General features: G+C 40.6%; 1 protein-coding gene across 1 annotated transcript in view; it reads left to right on the top strand.

Moving 5' to 3' along the window:
* Window positions 1-1,111: 1,111 nt before the first annotated feature.
* Window positions 1,112-26,538, top strand: part of wnt4 (wingless-type MMTV integration site family, member 4) — a 39,016-nt gene continuing 13,589 nt past the window's right edge. The window contains exon 1 of the mRNA XM_061687489.1: window positions 1,112-1,657. Within this exon, the coding sequence (XP_061543473.1) occupies window positions 1,581-1,657 (77 nt within the window). The 5' untranslated portion in view covers window positions 1,112-1,580. The remainder of the gene's footprint in view (window positions 1,658-26,538) is intronic.

Here is a 26,538-nt window from a genome sequence, read left to right as displayed (position 1 = left end):
CTGGCACCCTTCATAAAAAGTGGCACTAAAAACTCAAAGTAGTCTTCAAATAAAGTTGTTCAAAACGTGTTTATTATTTTAGGTAATTAATATCACTCTGATCAATTTCCAAGTGTCCATTTTTAGATTTACAGATTTAGATTTGTATGAAGATTTTAAATTTAGATTAAGATTTGACAGTAAGAATTACATGTAACTTTTAGATTTAATATTTAGATTTAGCATTGAATTTAACATTAAGATGTAAACTTCATATTTAACATAACATAACATAACTTCATATTTAACATAACATTTATTTTACAGTTTTCAATCTAACTGTAATTTAACATTATTTTGACTTGAATCGTAGATTTAGATTGATCAATAATATTAAACATTTGGATTTAGACTGGAATTTAACATTTAGATTTCGATTTCAAATTGTATTTCTATTTAACTTTCCACTTGTGTTTAGATTGAGAAGTGGCATTTACATTTAACATTTAATTTTTAGGTGTAACTTTAGTCATCGGAATGAACTATTTAATGTATCTCTAAGTTGACAAATGCTGTTGTTGTTATTATTATGACAAGTCTCTTCTCCATCAAGCTGTTCATCCTCTCCCGGATCACGGTGCTAATGGCTGCAACGCATGATGACTGTGTTGACTGAGCCGTTAACATCACTCAATAGTGTCATGTTATTTGGGATTTGCTGGGTTCGAACGCGGACATTTTGCAGCCGCGCTTTAAATAGCTTGTCGACCGCAGAAAATTGGGTTGAGTGTGTGACAGGGGGCGTGAGCTGCAGCCAAGAAGTGGTTTGAGGAGTGTGCGTATTTGAAAGCGAGCGTGTTTATGTGAGTGTTGGAGAGGAGTGGGGATAGCTGGGGAGGGCATTAGTGAATGGCTGTGCTATTGCATCCTCCCAAGAGACATCTAAAACACATAGTGCCGTCTACGCACACACAGTGGCTGATGAAGCCGCCTCCCTCACCTCACCCCACCCCCCCCACCCGCCCCCCCAAAACTCCCATCTCTCTCCGCCATACCTCCACATCCTCGCACCGCCCCTCGACTCAAGTCAGCGTACACGCTCTCTTCTCTTGCAGACGCGCCGACAGACCGAAGTGTACATGCCTGTGTGCGCGCTCGTGTGTGTTGTGCGTGTGTGTCGTGGGTCTATTGCGTTCAGGGGCCCGATGACAGGACAGCCCGGCGTTTGTAAAACACCATCGGAACTCTTCCACGTATGATTGTCCCTTACGCGTGCTCTCCCAGGGGGGGGTTAAGGTTCAAGCAAAGTTTGACTGTTTTTTGAGAACATCACATATCCTCCCGTGTCGCACAAGGAGAGCCGGACGGCAGAATTTGGCGGACGCGCTGCGAAGCTGCGCGCCTGTGCGGCCGTGGCCGGAAGGCTGGATGCGAATGCGATGGATTAGCAGCAGCCTGCTCCCAACTGTTTCCCTTGATTGACCCCCGTCCCCCCCCCCCCAACCCCCCCACCTCCACCACCACCCCCCACCCCGCTCGCCGTTTATCCATCCCGGGATTATTTCCACTATCGACGACCTTCTCCTTCCCACCGAGCTGAGATGACAGAGGAGTGTGTGTTGCGGTGTGTGCTGATGCTCTGCTGTGTGCTCCTCTCGGCCAATGCCAGCAACTGGCTGTAAGTTCAAGTCCAATTTTCTTATTTCTAGCCAAAGACATACACGCTCCTTGGTCGGTTTCTCATCGTTCATCTTCCTTTTCCATCTTCCCTCCACCCTTCGGGGTTCGCCCGGCTTCATTGTTAAACCGCGCACACACACACGCACTTATACACGGTCACACACACGCGCAAAGACGCAACAGACTTCATAACTCATTAAAGTTCCTCCATGTACTCTCCTGCAAAAACAACAACAACAACAAAACTAACTAGTGAAAATGTCAACTACTAATGTCAACTACGATGAATACGTGCCGTTTTATTATATTACAATTATTTCATATATTTAAACAATTGGCTGTATAGACAAATGGGTAACAGGTCTCTTGCATCACCCCAATAACTCTCGTCAAAGAGAATGTTATCGGACTTAAATGATGAAGACGCAGTAGAGAGACGACAGATAATTAAATCCACACATCTCGAAGGTCGTGTAAACGGCGGAAAGAGCACTTCTTCACTTTTTGGGATTCCAGCCAGCGAGACGGACTTTGATGTGATTGGAAGATGTGCTTTAAGATTCATTTTTCAGAACGTGGGGAGACACGTCTTGCAAAATGATCTGTCTTTAGCATTCATCATTGTCTGTACTAATTACAGTGATGCAAAATCACTTGAAATAATGCCGTGGGAGACAAAGCCAACAGTTTAGACATTTTGCAAATGGACACAAATCGTGCACACACAAAAAATAATAATAATAAGATGTGCATTATAGTTTACATTCATATGCGTTGCTACAAGTTGAGCAGCGTGCACAAACTGGCCGGCCGGCTCGCAAGTGTGTGCCTGCTCTCCCTGCACTCCGTGGGAAGTGGATGGAATATGTTCGGTGGCTTTCTTGCATTCCTCCACACAGGCTTCGCTCCATTTTTGCGCCCTTACCTTCCAACACATTTACGAGTGCATGGCGTCTATCACATAGGCAGGACCCTTTCATTTAATCCTACAAAAACGCCCCAGCGTGTCAGCATTTTTTTTTTATTATTATTTTATTTGTCTACATGGGCAATGATGATGATACCGATGGTTCCCAAATACACTTTTAGAACATGTTACCGCAGGATAACCCGTAATTTGCAATTAATTATTCCCAGTTTGTTAGTTCTCTTGAAAGCGTGTGAGCTTTACCTAATCTTCGGTTGACATGAAGATGAGACTTGACACTGTATAGACATTTACTCTAAGAAGAAGCCATGCGAAAGCGTTGCCAAACACCTTGAACTCCGTCACTGAGTGCAGAGTAATTGTGCTGTTTGTGACCGAAGGCGTGGTGACAGCAGACATGCACAGGCAGGTTTGCGGAGCTGCCGGTCTGCTCAGTGGGATTACTCCGCTGCGATGGCTGCGTGGACTGTACACGCCGAAGCTTCACTTTCACCTTCGCACTCAGCAGCAGGTACAAGGGGGCGACATACGAAGTTTAGAACGGTGCGCAATGAAGTAGTCTTGCGCGGTGGCGTAAGGTGTCGCATTCGATTGTTTTATATTATTGGCCTAGGAGAAGTCTTTCTCACAGTTTTTTTTTTGTAATATGTATGTATATATACAGTGGGTACGGAAAGTATTCAGACCCCCTTAAAGTTTTCAGTCTTTGTTATATTGCAGCCATTTGCTAAAATCGTTTAAATTCATTTTTATGAACTCATTAATGTACATACAGCACTCAATATTGACATAAAAAATGGAATTGTTGACATTTTTGCAGATTTATTAAAAATGAAAAAATGAAATATCACACAGCACAAGTATTCAGACCCTTTGCTCTGACACTCATATTTAACTCGGGTGCTATCCATTTCTTCTGATCATCCTTGAGATGGTGCTACACCTTTATTGGAGTCCAGCTCTGTTTGATTATAGTGATTGGACTTGATTAGGAAAACTACACACCTGTCCATATAAGACCTTACTGCTCACAGTGCATTTCAGAGCAAATGAGAATCATGAGGTCAAAGGAACTGCCTGAAGAGCTCAGAGACAGAATTGTGGCAAGGTACAGATCTGCCCAAGGTTACAAAACTAATTCTGCTGCACTTAAGGTTCCTAAGAACACAGTGGCCTCCATAATCCTTAAATGGAAGACGTTTGGGACGACCAGAACCCTTCCTAAAGATGGCCGTCCAGCCTATCTGAGCAATCGGGGAGAAGAGCCTTGGTGAGAGAAGTAAAGAAGAACCCAAAGATCACTGTGGCTGAGCTCCAGAGATGCAGTCGGGAGATGGGAGAAAGTTCTAGAAAGTCAACCATCACTGCAGCCTTCCACCAGTCGGGGCTTTATGGCAGAGTGGCCCGACGGAAGCCTCTTCTCAGTGCAAGACACATGAAAGCCTGCATGGAGTTTGGTTAAAAACACCTGAAGTACTCCAAGATGGTGAGAAATAAGATTGTGTGAAGCATGGGGGTGGCAGCATCATGCTGTGGGGGTGCTTTTCAGCTGCAGGGACAGGACGAATGGTTGCAATTGTAGGAAAGATGAAAAAAAAAAAAAAACACCTGAAGGACTCCAAGATGGTGAAAAATAAGATTCTCAGGTCTGATGAAACTAAGATAGAACTTTTGGGCCTTAACTCTATGTGTACGTGTGGAGAAAACCAGGCACTGCTCATCCCATGTCCAATACAGTCCCAACAGGGAAGCATGGTGGTGGCAGAATCATACTGTTGGGGTGTTTGTCAGCTGCAGGGACAGGACGACTGGATGGAATCGAAGGAAAGATGAATGCGGCCAAGTACAGGGATACCCTGGACGAAAACCTTCTCCAGAGTGCTCAGGACCTCAGACTTGAATGGCCCAGCCAGAGCCCTGACCTAAACCCAATTGAGCATCTCTGGAGAGACCTGAAAATAGCTGTTCACCAATGTTCACCATCCAACCTGAAAGAACTGGAGAGGATCTGCAAGGAGAAATGGCAGAGGATCCCCAAATCCAGGTGTGAAAAACTTGTTGCATCGTTCCGAAAAAGACTCATGGCTGTATTAGCTCAAATCGGTGCTTCTACTAAATACTGAGCAAAGGGTCTGAATACTTATGGCTGCGTGATATTTCAGTTTTTCTTTTTTAATAAATCTGCAAAAATTTCAACAATTCCATTTTTTTCTGTCAATATAGGGTGCTGTATGTACATTAATGAGGAAAAAAATGAACTTAAATGATTTTAGCAAATGGCTGCAATATAACAAAGAGTGAAAAATTTAAGCGGCTCTGACTACTTTCCATACCCACTGAATATATATATCCATCCATCCATTTTCTTTTCCGCTTATCCTCACTAGGGTCGCAGGCTGCAGAACTTTAAATCCTCTCTCTCTCTCTCTCTCTCTCTCTCTCTCTCTCTCTCTCTCTCTCTCTCTCTATCTATATATATATATATATAAAGACATTTGGGTTTCAGATGAAAGTGAGAAAAATGTGGAATTCCAGCTTTTATTTCATGGTATTTACTGTACATCTAAACAACTCAGGATAGAGCACCTTTTGTTTGAAGCCACCCACTTTGGCCAATTTGACTTCACCAGACTGTTGCATTCTTCATTTGAAATGCTTTTCCAGACCTTGACTGCAGCCTCTGTTGAAGTTCTTTGTTGTGTCGGCAGTTTTGGGTCATTGTCTTGTTGCATGGTGCAGGTCCTCCAGCAAGACAAACACCCAAAAAAAAAATGACTGTTTTAAAATGGCTACCAATGAGTCCTGATCTCAATCCATTTGAAAATCTTTGGGTGAAGCTGAAATCTGCCATTGGTTGAAAAGAACCCTGCAAATGTTTAAGAGCTCGAACAACTTGCAAAGGAAGAGTGGGAGAAAATACCACTTGAGAAGTGCAAAAAGCTTACAGATGGACACAAGAAACGTTTGGACGCCGTCATTGCTGCCAAAGGGTGTGCAACCAAATATTTAGGGGGGGTGCCAATATTGCCGGACCTGCTGTTTTCTATTTTTTTTTCTTTGAAATTACCATATAGTTGAAAATAAATAGTTTTTTTTTTTCTTTGTTAAAATACTTTGGACCTCCAATCAAAATATCCTTATGATATAAGAACATTTCCATTTATTTCTGAAGATCTTATACAGGTTATGCAAAAAATGAAGGGGTGGTAATAATGATGAGCATGACTGTATTTGGAGGCTACAACAAGCGAACATATCTATGATTTTTACACATTTTGCAGCATCCAAGTTGAGATTCTTCAATTCCATGCAACTTCTTTTTGTTTTTCTACAATTTCCTCTTCCGTCTACACTATTGTAGAACAAGCAGCACGAGTCACGCTGCGTGACAACCGGACCTACAAGAAAGGGGTGCCGGCCGCTTTCATCCAATAATCTGATCAGTTCAGTCTCCCTCAATCTGGAGTTCAAGAGAGCGACTGAAACAGTCCTGAGAACTGTTTGTTTTGCCGCCATATTTGCACAGGTTCCTACAGAAACATGCACCTGTTGGTCTTGGAAAAGTCATAGGGGAATAAGAAATATCGTACATGCTAACCATAAGCAACAGAAGTTGTACAGAGGTCAGAGGGGGCCTTGATACAGGTGAGAGAATCTAGTTAATAAAAATGCACTTTTCCTTCTCTGAAACATGGATTAAGAATTAATCATGTATTTATCGTGTTTGCCTCACAGTTTTGAGGTTCTGCTTTTGAATCCTTGAGCTCCCCTGTGCAGACTTTGCATATTCTGCAGAGGTTTTCTGAGGGTACTCTGGCTTCCTCTCACGTCCCAAATATATGTTGGATTCATTGAAGGCTCCAAATTGTCCATACAGTATGTGTGAATGTAAGTGTGAAGTCGTATATGTGCCCTGCGATTGGCTGGCAACCAGTTCAGGGCGTACCCCGCCTGTCGCCCAATGTCTGCTGGGATAGGCTCCAGCTGACTCATGACCCTACTTAGGATAAGAAGGATAGAAAAAGGATGGAGGGGTGGAATTTGAATGATGTTACATTTACCACTGTCGGTGACGGAGTTTGCTACATTTAGACCTAATGCAGGATAACCCTGTTTAGTTGTAAGAAAAGCTTCCTGAGTATATTATTATATATTTAGAAATAATAATGAACTGTATTTGCATGGTAAATTTTGAGAGACCATGATGTTAAACATTTTTAAATGTGGCTGAATCATTTAATATCCAGTCAATTTCTGCAAAACTATAGTTACTAGATACTAGATTATTTCAACATGTTTTTAGTTTACAGTAATGGTGTCATTAAATTGGGGCGGTTTACCTAATGTTGTGGTTGGTGAGTCTATTTTCTGTAACTACCAGATGGTTGACTTCCTCTCTCATTTTAAGAAATATCAGGATGCAAAGTAGAGTTTATTAACATATTAACAATATCTTCAAAAAGGATGCTTTATATAAAGCTAAAGGCAGTCATCATATCATTTGTTGAATTGAGGGAACAAAAGAATCAAGAATCAGTCCTTAGAACTGGCACGCTCAATGCGTGCTGCTGTATGTGTCTGTGGGTACATTTTTTCTTTATTTTCATGAATAAAAATTGTAATATTGGCACACACTTAGTAATTAACACTTAATCTAACAATGTGTGTCTGCGTGTGCATGGGGTTTGTGCTGGAATTCTGAGAATGTACTGGCAGGAGCCATCACTCAAAAATGTTGTGATTTACTATAGAAGAAATTCAGGTGTTATTACAGTAGAGGTGTAAATGTTAGGTGGACCCAGCTTAGTGCAGGTAACAGCTGTGTTGAAAAAGAATTTGGACCTGTGGTGCCTCATTTCAAGCAACGCAGAGCAGTAAAGGAATCTTCAAGCCATAAACAACTGCTTTTCAGGGCAAAGAAACATTTTTGGGATAGAGTGAATACAATATCCTGCCCCTAAAGGCCTCAATTCATACAGAGAGCAAAACAAACCCTGTAGGGGTTCACAGGTGCTGTTATAGGTCACAGTAGGGATGTCCCGATCACATTTTTTTTTGCACCCGAATCCGAGTCTATGATTTTAAGTGTCTGCCTATAGCGAGTCTCGATCTGATACCTTGGCATTGACACACAAAAAAAAAAAAAAAAAAAAAAAAAAAAAGAGTGTGCATCCAAATTTCGAAATTCTTTTTATTTATTTATTTTTGCTCTAAATTAAGATTTTTTTTTTCTCATTTTTTTGGAGCAGAAACTCCTTATTTGAGTAACAGGAAAGAAAGTAACAGCTAATAATATTAGTCAATACATGACATACAGTATATCCATATGACATTTATGCAAAGAGAATGTTGACACTAAGCACATTACCCTAAAAAAATATGCATTAATAATAATAATAATTTATTTTCATGTAATGGTATGGTGCAGTTATAGAAACAAATTCTCCTCTGGGGATGCAAATGGACCACAAAAGCTTTAACATGGTATGGGGATTCCTCTGTTTGAGCGTATTAATGGTAAACAATACATTTGCATAAATTTTTTGCACACACTTATGCAAATTTGCATTTGCATAAGTGTGTGTCTTAAATGTCGCCTAATGCAACCAAGTGGGCCACAAGCTTGCTTGTCACAAAATAATTCACACTCGTTAAACTTCTATTTGAAGTTAAGTCGTTTGAAAGCGTCACAATTGCTAACCCAGGGGTGTCAAACCCATTTTAGTTTGCGGGCCACATTCACCCCAATGTTATCTCACGTGGGTCAGACCACTATACCCGCGGCCTTATATGCTACAAATTATGAAAGCTCTAATTAAAAAAAAAAAAAAAAAAAAAAAATCATCTACATTTGGGAAAATATTCACATTTATTGATTATTATATTGTATTGTATTATTATAATTGTATAATTGTATTGTATTATTATAATGTTATTTCAAATCATATGAGCAATCTCAAATGTCATAACAGAGATAACTGGAATTTCAACAATATTATGAATTAGTGTTTTCATTGACACATGCGAGTTACAGATCACAATAGATCTATAAACTGTATATGTACTTTTTATAAAACCTTGAATAAAATCTTGAAAGGTTCAACTGTCTCATCACACCTTACAAACTAATGTGGGAACGATTCAGAATGAGGGTGCAGTTGTCCTCCTGCCTTGGAAATGTATATAGGCAGATTGACGGAGTGAAACTAAAAAAAAAAATGAAGCAAAGTTAATGCATTAGCTGTCTATTAATGACATACATATCCGTCAGTCAGTGCAAAAGTGAAACTTAAATTAGATGCTTATTTAATAGTTACCGTGTAGCTTGCCATAAAAAGATGAAAAGACAAACAATGAATCTATATTTCAGCTTTTGCCTGTCAGGGGGTCGTTGTTACAACGAGTCACTCACATGATTTGTATGTCTGATGTAATGCAACCATTTTTATCTGGCTTTAATAAACCCATGTCCCAATGAACTTCACAAACTCATTTTTAACACCTTGTGTGGACATTTGCACATAAAATTACAGAACAAACAACACATGATATGATATATAGCTACCCGGTATCTATCTATCTACACAAAAAAAAAAAAAAAAAAGTATTCAGACCCCCTTAAACTTTTCACTCTTTGTTACATTGCAGTCATTTTGTAAAATCATTTAAGTTCATTTTTTTCCTCATTAATGTACACACAGCACCACATATTGACAAAAAAAATGGAATTGTTGAAATTTTTGCAGATTTATAAAAAAAGGAAAACTGAAATATCACACAGCCATAAGTATTCAGACCCTTTGCTCATTATTTAGTAGAAGCACCCTTTTGAGCTAATACAGCCATGAGTCTTTTGGGGAATGATGCAACAAGTTTTTCACACCTGGATTTGGGAATCCTCTGCCATTCCTTCTTGTAGATCCTCCAGTTCTGTCGGGTTGGATGGTGAACGTTGGTGGACAGCCATTTTCAGGTCTCTCCAGAGATGCTCAATTGGGTTTAAGTCAGGGCTCTGGCTAGGCCATTCAAGAAGAGTCACGGAGTTGTTCTGAAGCCACTCCTTCGGTATTTTAGCTCTGTGCTTAGGGTCGTCTTGTTGGAAGGTGAACCTTCCTTCGCAGTCTGAGGTCCTGAGCACTCTGGAGAATGTTTTCGTCCAGGATATCCCTGTACTTGGCCACATTCATCTTTCCTACAATTGCAACCATTCGTCCTGTCCCTGCAGCTGAAAAGCACCCCCACAGCATGATGCTGCCACCACCATGCTTCACACAATCTTATTTCTCACCATCTTGGAGTACTTCAGGTGTTTTTTAGCAAACTCCATGCAGGCTTTCATGTGCCTTGCACTAAGGAGAGGCTTCCATCGGGCCATTGTGCCATAAAGCCGTTACTGGTGGAGGGCTGCCGTGATGGTTGACTTTCTAGAACTTTCTCCCATCTCCCGACTGCATCTCTGGAGCTCAGCCACAGTAATCTTTGGGTTCTTCTTTACCTCTCTCACCAAGGCTCTTCTCCCCCGATTGCTCAGTTTGGCCGGACGGCCAGCTCGAGGAAGGGTTCTGGTCGTCCCAAACGTCTTCCATTTAAGGATTATGGAGGCCACTGTACTCTTAGAAACCTTAAGGACAGCAGAAATTTTTTTGTAACCTTGGCCAGATCTGTACGTTGCCACAATTCTCGCTCTGAGCTCTTCAGGCAGTTCCTTTGACCTCATGATTCTCATTTGCTCTGACATGCACTGTGAGCCACAGGGTCTTATATAAACATGTGTGTGGCTTTCCTAATCAAGCCCAATCAGTATAATCAAACACAGCTGGACTCCAATAAAGGTGTAGCACCATCTCAAGGATGATCAGAAGAAATGGACAGCAGATCTTTGTACCTATGGATTATTTTGTCACTTTGTGACATTTAAAATATCAGAAAATGAATCAAACTTATATTTATCACCCGTTCTTAATCGGAGTTGATTAGTGTGATTTTTTTTGGAACATCCCTAGTTATAGGTACATTCCTTCATTCATTCATTTTCTGGACCCCTCTTATCCTCACTGGGGTTGCAGGCATGCTGAAGCCTATCCCAGCTATCTTTGGGCGAGAAGAGGGGTACACCCTGAACTGGTTGCAGAAACAATCGCAGAAACGTATAAACAAATGAACATTTGCACTCACATAAACCCCTATGGGCAATTTAGAGTCTTTAATTAACCTACTATGCATGTTTTTGAGATGTGGGAGGAAACTGTACCCGGAGAAAACCCACACAGGCAAGGGGAGAACATGCAAACTCCACACAGGTGGGGCCGGGATTTGAACCCCGGTCCTCAGAACTGTGAGGCCAATGTACAAACCAGTTGTCCACCATGCTTAAAGCCTGGGAAATTCTTTTGCACATATATATATATATATATCATCTACATAGATATATATATCTCTATCTATCTATATATATATATATATATATATATATATATATATATAGTATATATATATATATATATATATATATATATATATGGTTGACACAGGGCAGTTGGACAGCATGAGGGGCAGCTGTGGCGAAGGATTCTTCCTGAAGTCCAAGATCATCTCTTAAAGTCTTGACCGTTTTCAGCTCCAGGTTGTGTTGGCCGCACCAAAGCTCTAGCTGCTTCACTTCCTTTTGATACGCAGACTCCTCACCGTCTTTGATGAGGCTGTGGTGTCATCTGCAAACTCCAGTGAAAAGTGTCCTTTTCAAAACTGCAGTAGGTGTTCAAGTCATCAGCCGGTCCTTTATTGTTCTCCACCAGTAATTGTAATCTTCACCTGACTGACTTAGAGTCATTAGCAGTAAACTGATTTTCCAGCTCTTCTGCATAATTTCTCTTTCCAATGTTCATATCTTTTGTCAGCTGTTTTTTAGCGCGATTGTACAGGGCTCGGTCCCCACTTCAATAGGCGTCCTCTGTAGCCTGGAACAGTTCCTGAAGTTTGGCAATGAACCACGGCTTGTTGTTATTGTTGAACGTGTGAAATCTCTTTGTTGGTACACACACACATCTTCACAGAAACTCATATAGGATGTGACACTGTTCGTGTATTAATCCAGGCTGCCAGTTGAAGTTTCAAAGAAAGTCCACTTTGTGCAGTCAAAACAGTTTTGAAGTTCCATCTTTGCTTTATTGGTCCACTTTCGTGTTTTCACCACAGGCTTCGCACATTTAGGTTTGTGCCTGTATGTTGGTATTAAGTGAATTAAGCAGTGATCAGACGAGCCTTGAGCTGCAAGGAGCATATCACGGTATGCTTCATTTAGTGTGGTGTAGCAGTGGTCTAGAATGTTGTTTTACCTGGTGGGACAGTCAATGTGCTGCTTGTATTTAGGGATTTTGTGGTTAATTTTGTTTTGTTTTGTTAAAGACCCCAAAAATAATGAGGGGTGAATCTGGGTGCTTTTTTTCAAGTTTGTTGTCTTGTTCCGCCAACGTTAGCGTTTGTGTTAGTCTGGCAAGGATGTTCATTCTACCCGCTGCGAACTCACGCAGTTCAAAAACAGGGACTGCTGCCCTTTTTTCGCCCTATAATCTCAGTGAAAGTCACATTTTAAGATTTGTAGTATCTGCTCGCCAGCGTTCAACAGATGGAATGGTGCCACAGTTAGCTCTTCACAGCCATTGTCGTCGGAGAGCATTAGCCCTCCTACGTCGCCACCAGAGGGTGTGTTATGTCTCCTGAAAGTCTCGTACACTTCTCTGTGGAGTGCCACAATTGTATCTCATCTTTCAGTGAGGCCGCCCGCTCCTTCCCTGTCAGTCCGATCTGCCCTCAACTAATCCTAGTCCTAATCTGGTCATCCTGAGCGATTCCCTTGCTGATTCAAGTGTGCCATGATAATTGCACACACAGTGGTGACAAGAGGGCTTGAAATAACATGTTCGCAACCTCATTGCAGTCATGTGAATGTGAACAAAGTGTGAGGCGCCAGCATGTACTGCCAAGGTCTCTGCTTTCTCTGGTTACCCTGCCATCTCTTTAGCACCTTACCATGGTTATACAGGACGTGCTCGAGTGCTCACACACACATTTGAGCCAACAGTGATATGTAAAACACCTCCATGCTACTAGTAGGACGTTAAGGGGCATATTTGCATCATAGTCACGATCATCGGAGTCTATTAATATATATATATATATATATATATTTATTTTCTGTACCGCTTTCTCCTCACAAGGGTCGTGGGCGTGCTGGAGCCTATCCCAGCTATCTTCTGGCGAGAGGCGGGGTACATCCTGAACTGGTCGCCAACCAATCGCAGGGCAAACAAACAACCATTCACGCACACATTCACACCTACGGGCAATTTAGAGTCTTTTTAGCCCTGGTACTCAGAACTGTGAGGCAAATGTGCTAACCAGTCGGCTACCGTGCCTGCAGATAATATATTATCTATTAATTAATACACAAGAATCAATAAGTTATAACTTAAACTGTTTCCAATGGAATTGTTACTGTAATTAGGTTAATAGATTAGCTGATGCCCAATGATTGGCTGCCAACCACTCTAGGGTGTACCCCACCTCCCACAGTAGTCAGCTGGGATATGGTCCAGCTCACCCGCAACCCAAGAAATGAGTAAATTAAAGTAAAAGCGAGAAAATTAATGGAATGATGGATTAGTGAATGCCGTTACCAGCACCAAAGGTCAGATTAAGGTCAGATCGCGGCTGGATGGTTAGTTTTTTGTTTCATAGTGCACATGATTACGCAAAAACTTGTTCTGTTTTATCCTTATTTGTGCCTGTTGTCCATCCATCCATTTTCTTTACCGTTTATCCTCACTAGGGATAAGATGGAGCCTATCCCAGCTATCTTCGGGTGGGAGGCGGGGTACACCGCCGGGGTACACCCTGAACCCGTCACCAGCCAATCGCAGGGCACAAACAACCATTTGCACTCACAGTCACACCTACGGGCATTTTAGAGTCATCCATCAACCTACCACGTATGTTTATAGGATGTGGGAGGAAACCGGAGTGCCTGGTAACTCAATGTTACAAGTGTAACATAAATCTATATTCAGCATATTATGTGTATTATTAATACTTTTCTGGTCACTGCCAGCAGTGCATGCTTTTATTAACTATATACCGTATTTGAGGATGATGCTGAACATATTTCTTGCATAATATCTACAGTGGATGTAAAAAGTTGACACAGCCCTGTTCAAATACCAGGTTTTTGTGCTCTAAAAAAACAAGACCTAGTTAAATAATTAAAAAACTTTTTCCACAATTAATTTGATGGTGATAATATATAATATACAAAATACATATATATACTGGGGGCATCGTGGGTGACTGGTTAGCACATCTGCCTCACCTCTAAATTGCCCTGAGGTATGAATGTGTGGGCGGATGCTTGTTTGTATCTATGTGCCCTGCGATTGGCTGGCGACCAGTTCAGGGTGTACCCCGCCTGTCGCCCGAAGATAGCTGGGATAGGCTCCAGCACACCCGCGACCCTAGTGAGGAGAAGCAGCTCAGAAAATGGATGGATGGATGGATATATATATATATATATATATAATATACCATCTTATAACTGTGGATGTGGTTTTGTTCATAATAAACCAATCACATTCAAACTAATGTTAAATGGGAATCGGCACATCACTGAAAAAAAAATCCTTTGAATTTACTTAATTAGAACAGGTACATCAGTTTCATGAATTTATTGATTAAAATGTATTGAACTGGCATTCATTCATTCACTTTCCATCTCGCTAATCCTCTCTAGGGTCGCGGGCATGATGGAGCCCATCCCAGCTATCTTTGGGCCAGAGGCAGGGTACACCCTGAACTGGTCACCAGCCAATTGCAGGGCACATATAAACAAACAACCATTCCATATATATGTTAATTGTAAATCTATCTATCTCTCTATATATATATATATATATATATATATATAGATATATAGATATAGATAGATATATATCTATCTAGATATATAGATATCTATATAGATATCTATATATATATATATATGTTTTACAAAATGTAGATTTAAACTAAATGTGGCTAAATACACATTTAGTAGTAAATACTGTGGAGAGTTTCTGTCACAAAAATGCACAAGCGCAGTAAATGGATGGGGGCTATCATTACCAACAGCTCCTCAACAAATATCCACACTTTCTCCTTTATTTGAGACTTCTTATTGTTTTTATTATATTAACAAGAGGAGTGATATATTGCACTTTGGTATATTGTCTACAGCAAACAGGTGAGTGTGAAGTGACCCTAGAGTCGCTGCTTTTATAAAAATTAGGAAATGGTCCTGATATAGAAAAAATACAACGGATATTGTGTGTTTTGTGTTAGGGTTACATGCTATAAAAAAAACCTTTTATTTTGCTTAAGTGTATGTGGTTGCAACCGTGGCATACAGGCATAGTGAGGGTTGCCAGGGCTTGTGGCGAGGTTAGTTTGGCATTTGGCATTTTGCATGAGTCCCGTATTGGGCTTTTTTACCATTTTGGGCCACCATCATCCTTGCCCATGTTCAGCAATGTGAAAGTGAGTCAAAACAAGTGGGGTTATCTACAATTAACATCAGGTTTCATTGTGGCATAGCAAGTCACTCCATCAGTTTACATAAACACAGAATGCAAACAGTCATTTTAGAAGGAATTAGCTACAGTACACCATCAACTAGTTTGCATAAATAAGAAATCTACACGTAGCTATAATAGACATTGTAAAGGATGAACCTCACACTAATTACTCCATCTCTGATAAGACGGACACTTTTTGTTCTGTTTTCTGTTGATTCTTGTATATTTTTTCCAAAATAATTTTCTTCTTGCTGCCCCCTCAAATTTCATGTTTCCTTCCTTTCTTTTTTTTTACAAAACATTTAAATTTATTGGCAGGCAATCAAACACAACTTCAGTTACACAGTTATCTCTTTCTTAAACACGCATCACATTCTCTCAGTCTCAGCATATCTCAGGAGAGGCTGCAAAGGACAGTACAGGGCCAGAGTGCACAATATTGTTTCACATTTATTCACCCTGGCCTGTGTGTGTAAACACATGCTGGACCCTTTCATGACCTTCATCCACATTTCATTCAGATCTATCGTATTAAGGAGACTCAGCGGTGATGAGGTGAGACCAAATATGTATTCTAGCCTCCTACACAGAAATGTCTTTATCCATACAAATATGTGGGTACAACACATAGTTTACACGTGTGTGATAACTGTGTAAATAGTAAGCTAGATGGTCCGTGTCCAAACTTGCCCACTTTGCATGAATGATCGCAATTCCACAAGCCAGGACGTTTCTTCATCTCGCCAATGAATGAATGTGTCTTTTACATTGTAGAAAAGCTCCTTCAACCAATCACATTAATTATATACAATTTGAACCTTTTACTTAATCTGACAATATGAATACATCATGTGCACAAGTAGTTTTTTGCACAAGCAGTTAAATAATAGGTTTACAGAATCTCCCTGCTAAAAAAATTTGACTTTCTGAAAAGTCATGATAAACACAAAATCACTGAAAATTAACAATTGATAATCTAGTATTGCTTTTGAATAGTGATCTAATACAATTGTCTAATAAAATAAATTGCAGGGTACATATAAACAAACAACTATTCACACTCACCATCACAGCTACGGGCAATTTAGAGTCTTCAATTAACCGAGCATGCATGTTTTTGGGATGTGGGAGGAAACCCAAGCAGGCACGGGGCGAACATATAAACTCCACACAGGTGAGGCTGGATTTGAACCTGGGTCCTCAGAACTGTGAGACAACTGAGAAGTATTAAGACTCGTGTAAATTCTTCACTCTTTGTTATATTGCAGCAATTTGCTCAAATCATTGAAGTTAATTTTTCCTCAATGTACAGACAGCACCCCATATTGACAGGGGAAAAAATTTATTGTTGAAATTTTTCGGATTTATTTAAAAAAAAAAAAAAAATGAAATATCACACAGCCATAAGTATTCAGACACTTTGCTGTGACACCCATTTAACTCAGGTGCTATCCATTTCTGATCATCCTTGAGATGGTTCTACACCTTCATTGGAGTCCAGCTGTGTTTGATTATACTGATTGGACTTGATTAGGAAAGCCACACACCTGTCTATATAAGACCTTACAGCTCACACTGCATGTCAGAGCAAATGAGATTCATGAGGTCAAAGGAACTGCCTGAAGAGCTCAGAGACAGAATTGTGGCAAGGCACAGATCTGGCCAAGTTTACAAAAAAAATTCTGCTGCGCCTAAGGTTCCTAAGAACACAGTGGCCTCCGTAATCCTTAAATGGAAGACATTTGGGACGACCAGAACCCTTCCTACAGCTGGCCGTCCCGCCAAACTGAGTAATCGGGGGAGAAGTGCCTTGGTGAGAGAGGTAAAGAAGAACCCAAAGATCACTGTGGCTGAGCTCCAGAGATGCAGTCGGGAGATGGGAGAAAGTTCTAGAAAGTCAACCATCATTGCAGCCCTCCACCAGTTGGGGCTTTATGGTAGAGTGGCCCGATGGAAGCCTCTCCTTAGTGCAAGACACATGAAAGCCTGCACGGAGTTTCCTTTTAAAAACACCTGAAGGACTCAAAGATGGTGAGAAATAAGATTATCTGGTCTGATGATACCAAGATAGGCCATTTTGGCCTTAATTCTAAGCGCTATGTGTGGAGAAAACCAGGCACTGCTCATCACCTGTCCAATACAGTCCCAACAGTTAATCATGGTGGTGGCAGAATCATACTGTTGGGGTGTTTTTCAGCTGCAGGGACAGGACGACTGGTTGGAATCGAAGGAAAGATGAATGCGGCCAAGTACAGGGATATCCTGGATGAAAACCTTCTCCAGAGTGCGCTGGGCCGAAGGTTTACCTTCCAACTAGACAATGACCCGAAGCACACAGCTAAAATAACGAAGGAGTGGCTTCAGAACAACTCCGTGACTGTTCTTGAATGGCCCAGCCAGAGGCTTGACCTAAACCCAATTGAGCATTTCTGGAGAGACCTGAAAATGGCTGTCCACCAACGTTCACCCTCCAACCTGACAGAACTGGAGAGGATATGCAAGGAGGAATGTCAGAGGATCCTCAAATCCAGGTGTGAAAAACTTGTTGCATCATTCCCAAAAAGACACATGGCTGTATTAGCTCAAAAGGGTGCTTCTACTAAATACTGAGCAAAGGGTCTGAATACCTATGGCTGTGTGATATTTGAGTTTTTCTTTTTTAATAAATCTGCAAAGATTTCAATAATTCTGTGTTTTTCCTGTCAATATGGGGTGCTGTGTGTACATTACTGACGAAAAAAAATGATTTTCGCAAATGGCTGCAATATAACAAAGAGTGCTAAATATAAGGGGGTCTTAATACTTTCCGTACCCGCTGTAGGCAGACAGACAGGCAGACAGATAGATAGAGATTCCTTGGCCTCTTAGAGGCAGTGTGGTGCGATTCTTGCATGGAGCTACACGTTTGCAGTTTTCTAAAACAATCACGTCTTGTATTTAAATATACAATGTGTGTAATTCTTTTACTTGCGTGTTCAGTTTAACAGTAAACTACACCGAGGGTTTCATTAAATAGTTGAAATCACATTTAGGGAGGGCAGAGACACTGTTTATGTGTGAGTTTCGCCTACGCATGCATACACAAACACAATCTGTGTGTCACTTTCAGTCACAAAAAATATAACCTGAAAAGTTACATTGTTTTATATAAAATGAGGTATTACTGTTGCATTTGGCAAGATCATTATATCTTGGGATTATTTTGTCACTTTTGTGACAAAAATTTAATTTTCGATCCGCTGAGAATCACGTTATCGAAGAAGAAAATAAATTTCTGATTATTCTGACGAGCCCTGATTTAATTCCTATTTAAACATCTAGGGAATGAACTGAAACATGCTAAATGAGTTCTATCCATCCATCCATTTTCTGTACCGCTTATCCGCACTGGGGTCATGCTGGAGCCTATCCCAGCTATTTTAGGGCGAGAGGCGGGGTACACCCCGAACTGGTCACCAGCCAATGGCAAGGCACATACAAACAAACAACCATTCGCACGCACATTTACACCTACGGGCAATTTAGAGTCTTCAAATCAACCTACCACGCATGTTTTTGGGAAGTGGGAGGAAACCGGAGTACCCGGAGCAAACCCACGGGGGCACGGGGAGAACATGCAAACTCCACACAGGCGGTGTGTGAACCCCGGTCCCCAGAACTGTGAGGCAGATGTGCTAACCACTCGCCCACCCATCCATTTTCTGAGCCGCTTCTCCTCACTAGGGTCGTGGGCGTGCTGGAGCCTATCCCAGCTATCATCTGGCAGCAGGCGGGGTACACCCTGAACTGGTTGACAGCCAATCGCAGGGCACTTACAAACAAACAAGCATTCACACTCACATTCATATTTACGGGTAATTTAGAGTTGTCAATTAACCTACCATGCAGGTCTTTGGGATGTGGGAGGAAACCGGAGTGCCCGGAGAAAACCCACGCAGGCACGGGGAGAACATGCAAATTCCACACAGGCGGGGCCGGGGATTGAACCCCGGTCCTCAGAACTGTGAGGCAGACGCTCGAACCAGTCGCCCACCGTGAATTCATTCACGGTGAATAAATTCAAAATGAATTCTCGTTTAATGTAATTTTGGGGGAACAAAAATAAAAGCAATGCCTGATTTGTTCATTTTCAGTAAATGTCTTATTACTTTTTATCAGCTTCAAGGTACTTCAGTGACTATTGTGGGTTTTTCTTCTTTAATGGAAGGGTGCCAACAATTTATTCTACATGCGTATGAATGTGTTGTACGTAGAAAGCCAGGTTTAGTTTGGATCTTTTGTAGTATCTGATAGTGTCTGTTGTCACTGTTGTCACGGCACGCATGTTTTGAGTTGTTGCAAGTGACTGAGCTTTAGTGACATTTATAAAAACCAACAATGAAGCATTTCACACAGAAAAAAGACTAACTTATTGGAGGAAATCGTCTCGTGAACTTCACTGGCCTTTTTGTCTTGTTATAATGGTAGGTTGATTGAGGACTCTAAATTGCCCGTAGGTGTGAATGTGAGTGGCGAATGGTTGTTTGTTTATATGTCCCTACCCTTGTGAGGATAACCGATACAGAAAATGGATGGATGGATATTTCTTATCAGTGCAGAAGACAATCATGTTTGTTCTTAAATTTTAAACTACATTCATACATTCAGTATCCATCCATCCATTTTCCATACCGCTTCTCCTCACAAGGGTCGCACGCGTGCTGGAGCCTATGCCAGCTGACTTTGGGCGATAATGCGTCGTCAGGTCTTGATAACATTGATGGCAGGCTTCTGAAGTTAGCTGTGGGCTACTTGTCTCATCCGCTTTGGCATATATTTAATAAGTGTTTATTGTGAGGTGTTTTTCCATCTCTGTGTAAAGTATCAAAAGTAATACCTCTTCCTAAATATAAAAATGCTCCAATTAATGGGAGTAAGAGTCGACCCATGACTATTTTACCTGACTTGGGAGAAATGTTGAAAACAGTTGCATGTGAGCAGATTCAGACTTATTTTGTCAAATTTGGCTTGCGCTCTAAATTTCAGCATGCTTATAAAGAAGGTCATTCCACTACCACAGCACTGGTTCATATTCTAGACAACTGGTATGACAATTTGGATAAAGATAGCTTTGTGGGGGCTATATTTTTAGACTTCAGTGCGGCATTTGATTTGATAGATCATGGCTTTCCAATTGCAACATTGACGTGTTATGGATTATCAACCCAGTCCCTGTTCTTGATAAAGGATTACTTAATTGACAGGAGTCACAGGGTATAATACAACATATTTTTTTTTGTCTGATAGAGCTGATATCCACTGTGGCCTACCCCAGGGCCGCTGCCTCAGACCTCCCCTCTTTTCTGTTTTCACGAATGACCTGATGTTAACGTCATGTAGTGTTCAACTGATGAACATATGTGAATTGTACAACCTTTTGTGCCTCATAAATCTCTACACGGATTGTATTTATTCTACGATCGTAAGGTTTTTTTTCCATTTTTATTTTGTCTTTGTATTGTATATTTAAATGTATTGAGTTTTAGTTTTTATTATTCTGGACTCCAGTAAGATCTTATTACAAATAAACAAATGATGAAAACAGAACGTTGAGTCAAGGAAGTTTGACCTATCAGTGACTCCATTGTATTCAACAGGATGACTTTGAAAATGGTGGAATCCTAATGTCATAAAATGCCATAAAACGTATAAATCCATGTATTTTTATGCACGTTTAATGTTTAAAGTTTATACATTTACAGGGCAGGTGATCACTGTTATACAATTCAAATGGTTCTCACTTGAGTTTGTATGGTTCTGCAGACAATTTAGGTTTTGAGGATTATTGTGCACCGATTTAAAATAATTCCTCAATCTGATTTGAAAGTGCAATACAGTATTATATATTTTTTGTTCCAAATACTTAGTTTTGAACCTTTATATACGTTTGTACCTCAGGCAGCTGTAACAATGGAAACACGAGTGGCAGCTGAGCTGAATGGCATTAATTACGCAACAAATGGGTTAAAAAAAATAATAATAATTTTAAAAGTACAGCAAAACTGCAAAAGAAATGCATGGAATTACTCCAACACGGTTTTCATTTGCAAAACAACTGCGATTTAGTTCAACGCAGAAAAAGTGCGTTGCTGTCTACCAAATATTATTTTAGATGACACTGATTACAGTCGGCAATGCTGTTATTGATCCAATTATATGAAAAAGCTGTTATGAGCACATTGCACGGTAACGTACCAACCTGAACAGAATATCTCCACTAATTATCAACTCTTCCGGAACTTGGTGCCTGCCGGACGGCGGCCGCCACCGCCAACTGCACTTCGTGAGGCGGCCGCCTCTGTTGCTGTCCGAGCATCCGTTTTGCAGAGCATAATTTGCAGTCATCCTAAACCAGTCAATCACAGGGCAAATACAGACAAACAACAATTAACACTCACATAGGTAATTCAGAGTCATTTTTTTAACCTAACGTGTTTTTGGAAATGTGGGAGGAGGCTAGGGTACCAGGAGGATAACATGTATACACCAGGATATACCCCACAACCAGAAAAGGCTAAAAGCTGAGATTCAAACCCATATCTTTTCGACTGTGAAGCAGAGAAGCTAACCACATTTTCCGTCATGCCACCACCATCACATCAGCTTGCGAAAATGTTCCAGCTCACATTATACAAAGAAACGGTCACAGGTACACGGTACAGCCAAATTTAGAAACAATCAGCTGTTGTCTCCTAAGGAGCTAAAGACTGGCAACATGGCAGATGATGTTATTGTTACAAATACCTTATGGGCTGCTTTTAATTCCAATGTGATGTGAAGCACAAAAAGCAACATAGTCAATAAAGTTGACTACAGTTGATGAGGCTCAAGCACACACACATACATCCACGCTTATGCACACGCACACTCATCATGATTCCTAGCCTTATTGGGTGATGGCACTGATACCAGGGGAGAGGTTAGTCCATGGAATTCGCTGTCTTTAATTTATTTTCCCAAATTGGCATGAAACGACGGATTTGTGAATGTGTCTGTGTTTCTGTGTGTGAGGCTTGTGGTGTTGGCAGAGCGTGTTATTTTTAGGGGGCAATGAGCTCTAGTGGAGCCACCAGCATATAAATACAGCCAGACACACGTGTAAGCACACAAACACACCAAGAAACAAACTTGTTCCCATAGTATAAGGGTACCTCACATTTTTCTGCTTATTCACGACCTGACGTCCATCATCTTATTTCTTCAACAAGTGACTTGTACTTCAAATCCACTTTTGGCCTTCTCTACTAGCCCGTACACTTTACATTCATTCACCCCCCCCCCCCCCCCCCACACACACACACACACAGTCATTTGAAATGAACTACTGCATAGAACAGAGTCCTGCTTAAAAGAGACTTCAGCAAAGCAGATGTCACAGCACCTCACAAGCAGGGATCCCAATAAACTAGTAGAATAGTGCCCTCTACAGGTTCCACTATGTACAGTACAGTACTATTACAAATTTGTCATTGAAATAGTCACGAAGGCTGTCTTGTACCTTGTTTGTTTGTTGGTTTGTTTCCACTTCTTGTGTGTGTCTTCTCAGAACGAGAAAGGAATATTAGGAAATGTTCACTCATAGACAATGAAGAAGGTGATGATGAGGATGGTGATGATGACAATGTTTATGATAAAGCAGTGTGTGTTAGAGTTATCTTGGACTGGACTTTCCTGATTTGGTAGTTTTGGTTGTACGAAAAATGTGTTTGATAATTTCAACTAGCAACTGAAAAGCTTTTATTAAAATGACAAGTCTGTGTCAAGGGCAGGAGATTTGTACCAGAGATTCTATGCAATCTATATAGTTTATGATTCAAGGTTAAATACAGAGGAACATTGATGGAAATGAAGTTAGTGTCACATTTTCTACAGCAGACTTCAGTTCCCGCCAATCAGAGTGGCTCCTCTCGTTCCCTTGAAATGTGACAGTATTTTCGCATTGCAGACGTCTATGCAGTAAAGAGCCATGCGTAATCGCAGCGACCTGTGCATAGTCACGGCTCTTAGGCTGGTGTGGCAACAGATAACGGGTTTGCGGGTACCCTTATTAAATACAGGGTCAGCCACTGAAGATTGGTGCCGACAAATATGTCTGCGGACCTCCCTCATAGCTGCATGCCAGCCAGTACATGGGATGATTTAAAAAAATATATAATGATGATAATAATAATAATGCATTGAATGAATTGATTAAAATAATTCGGTGCCCACTGTTGAAATACGTCAGTCATCCACCAAACATGTCCGCGAAGCTCGGGTATCTGTCTGGCTGCATGTTTACCGATCAAATTCACTAAAAGCGCATTAGAGCAGCTGCGCCAAAACTTAGATGTGGTCCCAGCAGGCGGAAGTTTAGACGGACTTTCTGACACCAAATGCTCTCTTTGCCAGGCACATCTCCAAGGGCACACCCTCGCCATGCGGACACCAGGTGCACAGAAAATAGAGCGTAGAATTTGTGTCATTTATTAGGAACTTTAGTAGGTATACTCCAACAAATAACTAAGTGTTTAACAAACAAAAACTTAGATTTTCTGCTCAGGCACTCCCATGTGGGAGTTTACATGCTTTGGCTTCCTCCGACAATATATATTAAAAAAAAAAATGCATGTTAGGTTAATCGAAGATTTAAAATTGCCCATAAGTGTGAATGTTTGTTTGTGTTTATGTGACTTGCGAGTGGCTGGTAACCAGTACCCGCCTCTCACTCAAATTTAGCTGGGCTGTGCTCATCCTCACCCACGACCCTAATGAAGACAAGTCATGTAGCAAATGGATAGATGGATAGTTTGTGGCCATTCTGATTGTCGATGGGAGAAAGTTCCAGAAAGACAACCAGATCTGCAGTCTTCCCTGTTAAGTAGCCCAACAGAACTCTCTCTATTACATGCCTGCACAGTTTACACAAAAAGTTGATATCTCACCCAAAACTGCTGATATAGGATCCAGCCCTGAATAGGAAAAGTTATTTACAAAATAAATGTATGGAAATATGTTGCACAGTAACAGTTTAATATGAATTGCATGTTTGAATAACAAAAATGATTTGTAAACTGTTTTTTTTCATGGTGTCCTATCATTTTTTTATTTTTTCTTCAACACGTGTCATAAAAGTCTCCTCTGTTAGGATTTATCTCTTATTTTCATAAGACTGTTGGGGGGGTTCTAAGTGGGAGGCTTGGTTGATTCCACCTGGACTTTAGTGCATTCACAGGCCGCTTGTGTGTTTGTGTTGTATTACGCATCACAGCCTTCACAACACCACTGGCTCCACTGGGTTTAGGCCCATGGGATTTGGGAAGAGAGGGACGGGGAAGAGACGTGGGCTGATGGTGTGTCTGTCTGCGTTGCTCTGCCCTTCTATGGGTTGACTCCTCTGCCTGTTGGTTGAGGTGTTTTGTTAACCTCGTCTAAGGGAAGCAAGGGTATACGTCGCAGAATGAGCAGATAACAGGACGGAGGCCTGAAAATGAAACACTCTTGCTCAAGGTCTGTCTGTTCCTTTCCCATGAATTTACATAAAAACACACATTCCAAAAAACAAGTCACATGGATAGCGTCTACATCCTATCTAAAAGTATTGGAACATTGAGGCAATTCCTCTATTTTCCACAACTGAAACAAAATTGAAAATGAGAAAATAATGGGTATTTTCAGTTAGCTTTGTCTTACAGTTTTGTTTTGACAGTGGGCAAATAAAATGTGTTGGAGGTATTATATGTTAATGCTCAAATATGACATATTTACTACTAGCGAGCCAGACTTCGACAAGATAGCTTTCTAAAGCGCTAATGTGGTTCACCCAAAGCATGGCAGCACTTTTATAAAAAAAATAAAAATAAAAAAAAATAAAAAATAAAAAAAAAAGAGCCCAAAAAAATATTCTTTCGTATGAAAGGTCACTGCCAGTTCGGAGTTCCCTTGTTGTGATTGTACGACAAACATGGAATGCACCAATACTTTGCCTCCACTAGCTTATCTACATCGAATGCGCCAACACTTAGGCCCCACTAGCTTAGCATCGCCATCGACACTTGGCTCGTAGGGGAGTGTCGCATCCATATGTGCTCGACTCGCTTTCTTCAGATTTCCAGTTTTTCGGTGTTCTGCTTTTTACGTCCAGTCGTCGCTAAATTTCTGTTTAAAAAGACACAAGCCTGAAAAATAAATACTCAAGTAAAGTACAGCTACCTGAAAAACGTTGGTCCTTACCACCACTGATGATGAAATTATCGACCGTAGATGATGAAATCCCTAAATTCCTTGCAATTGTACATTGAGAAACATTGTTTTTAAACTGTTGGACTCTTTGCACACGCAGTTGTTCACAGTGATGAACCTCACCCCATCCTTGCCTGTGAAGAACTGAGCCTTTCAGGGGTACTGCTTTTTTACCCATTCATGACACTCACCTGTTTCCAATTAACCTGTTCAGCTGTGGAACGTTCCAAACAGGTTTTTTTTTTTTGTTTTTTTTTTTTAATTTTCAAGTCTTTTGTTGCCCCATCCTATTTTTTAACATGTTGCAAATTCAAAATGAGAGAATATTTGCAAAATAACAATACCATTCATCATTTTGAACATAAAATATCTTGTCTTTGTAGTGTTTTCAAATGAATATAGGTTGAAAAGGATTTTCAAAATAGTGTATTCTGTTTTTATTTGCGTTTTACACAATGTCCCAACTTCAGCTCAATTGGGGTTCTGCATTTGGATCTGACTGATAACTTAAAAGATAGCACCTTTTGTTTGAAATCACAGATTTTTTTTCGACGTCGTTCTGAATGACCAAAAACACTAAACCAAAATAATGGCATTATTCTCATTTCATTAAATGTACAGTGGGTACGTAAAGTATTCAGAACACCTTCAATTTTTTCACTCTTTTTTTATATTGCAGGCATTTGCTAAAATCATTGAAGTTATTTTTTTCCCCACATTAATGTACACACAGCACCCCATATTGACAGAAAAAAAAGGAATTGTTGAATTTTTTGCAGATTTATTAAAAAGGAAAAACTGAAATATCACAGAGCCATAAGTATTCAGAGCTTTGCTCAGTATTTAGTAGAAGCCCCCTTTTGAGCTAATACAGCCATGAGTCTTTTTGGGAATGATTTTTCAAACCTGGATTTGGGGATCCTCTGCCATTCCTCCTTGCAGATCCTCTCCAGTTCTGTCAGGTTGGATGGTGAACGGTGGTGGGCAGCTATGTTCAGGTCTTTCCAGAGCTCTAACTAACTAACTAACTAACTAACAAAATAACTAACTAACTAATATCGAAGCGACAATGGCTTTTTGTAATGCTGG

Source organism: Phycodurus eques, chromosome 10 (genome assembly GCF_024500275.1).
Source record: "Phycodurus eques isolate BA_2022a chromosome 10, UOR_Pequ_1.1, whole genome shotgun sequence".
NCBI lineage: Eukaryota > Metazoa > Chordata > Actinopteri > Syngnathiformes > Syngnathidae > Phycodurus > Phycodurus eques.
Note: the sequence above shows the minus strand (reverse complement) of the source record. Positions and strands in the feature narration are given on the sequence as shown.